General features: G+C 48.0%; 1 protein-coding gene across 1 annotated transcript; it reads right to left on the minus strand.

The window, feature by feature from the left end:
* Positions 1-1,428: 1,428 nt before the first annotated feature.
* Positions 1,429-5,506, minus strand: LOC137363366 (BTB/POZ domain-containing protein 17-like). Its single transcript, XM_068027218.1, has 2 exons — positions 5,228-5,506; positions 1,429-3,984 (listed from the first exon to the last, which is right to left on the minus strand). The coding sequence occupies exon 2, from the start codon at positions 3,982-3,984 to the stop codon at positions 2,668-2,670; it is 1,317 nt and encodes a 438-aa protein (XP_067883319.1). The 5' UTR covers positions 5,228-5,506; the 3' UTR covers positions 1,429-2,667.
* Positions 5,507-5,835: the final 329 nt, after the last annotated feature.

Consider the following 5,835-nt stretch of genomic DNA (forward strand, 5'->3'; position numbering starts at 1 on the left):
TTGGGGGGTGATCTCACACCCTGCCTCCTGTAAGGACTCCATTCCATTCTCCCAGTTTCTCCGTCTCCGATGCATCTGCTCTGATGATGCTACCTTCCATGACAGCGCTTCTGATATGTCTTCCTTTTTCCTCAACCGAGGATTCCCCCCCCACTGTGGTTGACAGGACCCACAGCCGTGTCCGGCCCATTTCCCGCACCTCTACCCTCACCCCTTCCCCTCCCTCCCAGAACCGTGACAGGGTTCCCCTTGTCCTCACTTTCCACCCCATCAGCCTCCATATCCAAAGGATCATCCTCCGCCATTTCCGCCACCTCCAGCGTGATGCCACTACCAAATGCATCTTCCCCTCCCTTCCCCTGTCAGCATTCCGAAGGGATCGTTCCCTCCATGACACCCTGGCCCACTCCTCCATTACCCCCACCACCTCTTCCCCTTCTCATGTCACCTTCCCCTGCAATCGCAGGAGGTGTAATACCTGCCCATTTACCTCCTCTCTCCACACTATCCTAGGCCCCAAACACTCCTTTCAGGTGAAGCAGCGATTTACTTGTACTTCTTTCAATGTAGTATACTGTATTCGCTGCTCACAATGTGGTCCCCTCTACATTGGGGAGACCAAACGCAGACTGGGTGACCACTTTGCAGAACACCTCCGCTCAGTCCGCAAGCAGGACCCCGAGCTTCCGGTTGCTTGCCATTTCAACACTGCCCCCTGCTCTCATGCTCACATCTCCATCCTGGGCTTGCTGCAGTGTTCCAGTGAACATCAACGCAAGCTCGAGGAACAGCATCTCATTTACCGATTAGGCACGCTACAGCCTGCCGGACTGAACATTGAGTTCAATAATTTCAGAGCATGACGGGCCCCCCATTTTACTTTTATTTTGAGTTATTTTTTTTCTTTTTCCTTTTTTTAAAATATATTTTTTGTGTTTATTTTATTTTATTTCATCTTAGTTTGTTCAGTTTGCTTACCCACTGTTTGTTTCATGTTTGTACTTGTGGCTGTTCAATATTCAGTCCATTAACACCCTATCTGTACTAATGCTTTGTCTTTCAACAGACCATTAACATATTGTTTGCCTTTGCTCCACGACCTTCTGGTCAGCTATTCTGTGACCTTGATCCATCTACACCTTCGCCTTTGTTATCTCTTGCCCCACCCCCGCTTTATTTGCTTATAATCTTTCACATTTCTAATATTTGCCAAGCCTAGCTTGTCCGACCTTTCCTCATCAACAATCTTGCCAATTGCTGCTCATATCCAATTTAACAAAAGATAACTGGGGTTTCTTTGCTCTTGAATTACAACCTATTGAACTTTTGAGCTTTTGGCATGCAGGGTATTTGTTGTTTTACTCTCTAAACTCTTTAGGGTAATCCATGATGGGATCGACCAAAACTTTCAAAACAGTTCTAAGGCATGGTTTTATTAACATAAAAACAGTGCAAGGTTACACAGGGAGACAGCTACAACCTTTAAACCAGTACGATTCGAAACTGAGTGGCCAATGATTCTGCTCCATAATCACTGAATGGGGTTAATTCTCCACTGATTATGATAAGAGGTTAATAATTTACCCACTTCCTGCTCATTGCTACGTGAGTATAAATTGTTGTTGTTGTTGTCATGTTCCGCAGGATTGACTCATGCACTGGGCCCTGCTCAGTCTGCTGGGCTGTCTCTTAGACCATTCTTACTGATAATTATAACTTCTCTGAGTAATATTCCTTCCTCTCTCTCTCCCTCCCACGTTTACACAGACTGATGCCACCAAGCAGTGCCTGGTGTTTACGTTGGTTTTCAACAGTCTCTCGAGGCCTCCTTATCCGGAACCTTCCACTCAGCAGAACACTTTTGAATTTGGCCAAGATTCCCAGTATGCCCCTCTTGAAAAGTTCGTTTAACCAATCGCCACTCCTTTAGCAGCTAACTAATCCAGGCAACGTCAAAAATCTATCGGGTGACATTACATTCAGTTTTCAGGTGGATCAGCATTAAGAACAGTTTCATTCATCACCTTATCTGCCCTGATATCCCAAGGGTGGCTGAAATTCCTCGATGAAACTTCATGAACACAAATCTTTGAAGGTGGCCAAGTTGTGAAGGCTGCTTTTTTTTTGTTATTTAAAAAGCATTCCAGGATCCTTGCACTTTGGAAACAGAGACATCGACTGCAAAAGCAAAGAAATTATGCTGAAATCTTTGTAAATCCACTGGTCAGGCCCCCAGCTGGAGTATTGTGTCCAATTCTGGGTATGAGACCAAAATGGTCCCAGGGATGAGAGACTTCAGTTATGTGGTGAGACTAGAAAATCAAAGAATCATAGAATGATCCAACTCAGAGTTAGGACATTCGACCCATCGTGTCTGTGCTAGCGCTTTGAAAGAGCTTTCCAATTGGTCTCTGTCCCCTGCTCTTTTCCCCATGGCCTTAAAGCTGAGTTCTCCAGTTACAGACCCTCATCCAGTGGTAACGATTCTCTTCAAATACTCTGTCAAAGCCATTCATTATTTTGAACATCTCTATTAAATCTCCTCGTAACCTTTTCTGCTTTGAGGAGAACGATCCCAGCTTCTCCAGTCTCTCTGAATAACCGAATCCCTCATCCTTTCGAACGTGTGGTGCCCAACAATTGGATACAGTACTTTCGCTACATTGACTAATATTTCTCCCAGATGGTGTGACCGATGAGATGCAGCTTCATGGTGTCGTTGCTTACATACTTGTCCCGCTCCGACAGGGGGATCAGATCGTTTATTTTGACGTTCCCCGTGTGTGGGACCTGGAGGGTCTTCACGTCACACACAAACCAGTGGCCACTGACACATCGGTAAAGCAGCACACTCAACTTGTGAGAGTGGTTGGTGTCAGCTGCTTCACAGCCATTCAGCCAGACAGTTAGAGTTGAAAAGTCATCTTCTTGCACAACTTGACGATATCCATTGTATGAGTAGTTATAATCTTTCTGCTGGGTTATAATCGTTTGACCTTTTGGGGAATAGGTGAGAGTCCATTGAGTCTTCACCTGAAATAGTCTGGTGGATAGAGATGTACTAAGAGCAGTTTTATTCATTGCCTGATATCCTGGGATGTCCCAGAGTTGGCTGAAACTTCCTGATGTGTACATCCTCATGGTGAAAGGGAGGGCGGTGATGTCATGGCGTTGGCCAATAGCTTCCATGGACAAAACCTGGGCTTGGTAGATCAGCAGGCTCTCACGGAGCAGGTAGGAAGCGATTCGCTCGGGTAGACATCCCGGGACTTGCAGGTCAAACAGCTTCTCAGGAGACATCATAGGATATCTAATATGGGCCAGCATTTCCTCAGTGTGAGTGGGATGCAGGGAAAGCCAACTCACCAGGGCTTGGAAAAGGACCACTTCATCTTCCACCACCATGTCATTTCTTTGGAGGAGAGCAGAGAGTTGGTGGGGCTCTATCAATGCCCAGTCTGGGGACTTGATCACAGTGCCGACATTCCAGACAATAAACCTGAGGCATTCCTCTTCCAGTTGGCCAAGGCCTACCAGCTTGGCGTATCTGTGCCAAGTGATGGCATGGTTAGAGGTGCCCAGGGAGGCTACATTAGCCAACATGAACCTCTGACTGCTTTCTCTCAGCTCCTGGATGTTGTACTTTTCTGACAGAATGTGAAGAGAAAGCACGTTCTCACTGCTGAGGGTGACAGTCCCACTGTAGAGGTATCTTAAGAAGTCTTGGAAGTAGGCAACGCAGTCTTCTTCCTCAGTGAGGTTGACAATCTGGCGTTTGGAATCAGACCAACGCTTCGTATCCAACATGGACTTGAAGACGTCACTGTGCACAGCCAAGATGAACCTGTGGGCTTTCAGGGTGAGCTTCTTGTTCACAATCAGTTGGATGTCACTGAGCTCCTCCTTGTTGAACAGGGTGGAGAAAGTCCCCATGAACTTACTCTGATGATCCAGAGTCTCTGTGGGCTCCTTGGCATCCATCATCTGGTGGTGAAGGGAAAGCAATGGAGTTAACATGCAGATCAGTCAAATCACCCCCACCCACACCCCCCCCCATCCCCGCCTTCTTGTGTTTCTGTCTTTGTCTCTCTCTTTCTCTCTATGTATTTCTGTCCCTGTTTCACACTCTCTCTCTCTCTCTGTCCATGTCTCTCTCTGTTGATAATTCAGTCTCTCTCCCCCCCGCCCCCTCCCCTGCATCCCCCTGCCCCATCACCCAGCCCCCGCGTCTCCCTCCCCCATCCCCGCATCGCCCTGCCCCCATTCCCGCCCCTGTGTCTCCATCCCCGTCCCTGCCCCTTTGTCTCACACTGTCGCTGTCCCTTTGTCTCTCACTCAGTGCTCTGTTCATGTCTCGCGCTCTCTCTCTCTGTCCCTGTTTCGCTCTCTCATTCTATATCTCTGTCCATGTCTCTCTCGGTCTGTCTTTGACCCTGTCTCCGTCCCCGTCTCTGTCTCTCTCTATCCCTGTTGCTCTTCCTCTCTCTGTCTCTGATCCAGTCTCTTTCTCTGTCTGTTTCTCGCTGTCCCTGTTTCTCCCTCTCTTTGTGTCTCCATCCCTGCCTCTGTCTCTCTCTGTCCCTCTCTCTCATGTCCCCTCTGTCTATGATCCAGTCTCTCTCTCTCTCTCCCAGTATGTCTTTGTTCCTGTCTGTCCCTGTCTCTGCTTCTTTGTCCCTCTCTGTCTGTCTGTGTCGCTCTCTAACTTTCTCCCTGTCTCTCCCCCTCGCTGTTCCTGTCTCTCCGCGCTGTCCCTGCCTCTCTCTGTCTCTGACCCAGTCACTCTCTCTGTCTGTCTGTCTCTCTACATGCCTCTCTCTGTCTCTGACCCAGTCACTCTCTCTCTCTGTCTGTCTGTCTCTCTACATGCCTCTCTCTGTCTCTGACCCAGTCACTCTCTCTCTCTGTCTGTCTGTCTCTGTACCTGCCTCTCTCTCTCTCTGTCTTTGTCCGTTTGTGTGGGTGTGAGTATATCTTGGTCTTGCTCTCTCCCCACACCTCCTTCTCTCTCTCCCTCTCTGTTTCCCTCTCCTGGTGTCTCTCCCTTTCTCTCCGTTTTTCTGTTCTCTGTCTCTCATTTTGTCTGCTCTTCTCTTTGTGTGTCTCTGCCCATTCCCTTGTTGTCTTTCTTTCTCCCTCTCTAACTCCCTTTTGCGGTATACGTCCATTTATCTCTCTGCAGACAATTTTTATTAAACCACACGATAGGAAAGAAACGGGCACTCACCAACGATTCGAACTTTTGAATGAACTCAGGGAAGGTGGAAACTGTATAGCGGCTGACGGCAATCTGCAGCTCAGCGCTTTCAGTTTCATTTCCCTGATCTGCTCGATTATTCGTGGATGTGAACAGCACATTGCCTTCGCATTCACTCAGAAACCCCCACTAAAAACCCCCGAAAATTTAACAGTTATACAGTAGCCTTAAACAGAGTGCGGTTTACTATGTCCACAATGTTTTCCCGTGTTTGAGAATAACTTGTGCGGATTGCGGCTGCCTGCAACGAATTTGGCCTAACCATCAGCCTCAAGAAAACGAACATCGTGGGACAGGACGTCAGAAATGCACCATCCATCAATATTGGCGACCACGCTCTGGAAGTGGTTCAAGAGTTCACCTACCTAGGCTCAACTATCACCAGTAACCTGTCTCTCGATGCAGAAATCAACAAGTGCATGGGAAAGGCATCCACTGCTATGTCCAGACTGGCCAAGAGAGTGTGGGAAAATGGCGCACTGACACGGAACACAAAAGTCTGAGTGTTTCAAGCCTGTCCTCAGTACCTTGCTCTATTGCAGCGAGGCTTGGACAATGTATGTCAGCCAAGAGTGACG

The sequence above is a fragment of the Heterodontus francisci genome, unplaced genomic scaffold (assembly GCF_036365525.1).
Source record: "Heterodontus francisci isolate sHetFra1 unplaced genomic scaffold, sHetFra1.hap1 HAP1_SCAFFOLD_831, whole genome shotgun sequence".
Classification (NCBI taxonomy): domain Eukaryota; kingdom Metazoa; phylum Chordata; class Chondrichthyes; order Heterodontiformes; family Heterodontidae; genus Heterodontus; species Heterodontus francisci.

Excerpts from the sequence above, each read along its gene's own strand:
- LOC137363366 (XM_068027218.1), bottom strand. The coding sequence starts at position 3,984 with ATGATGGATGCCAAGGAGCCCACAGAGACTCTGGATCATCAGAGTAAG.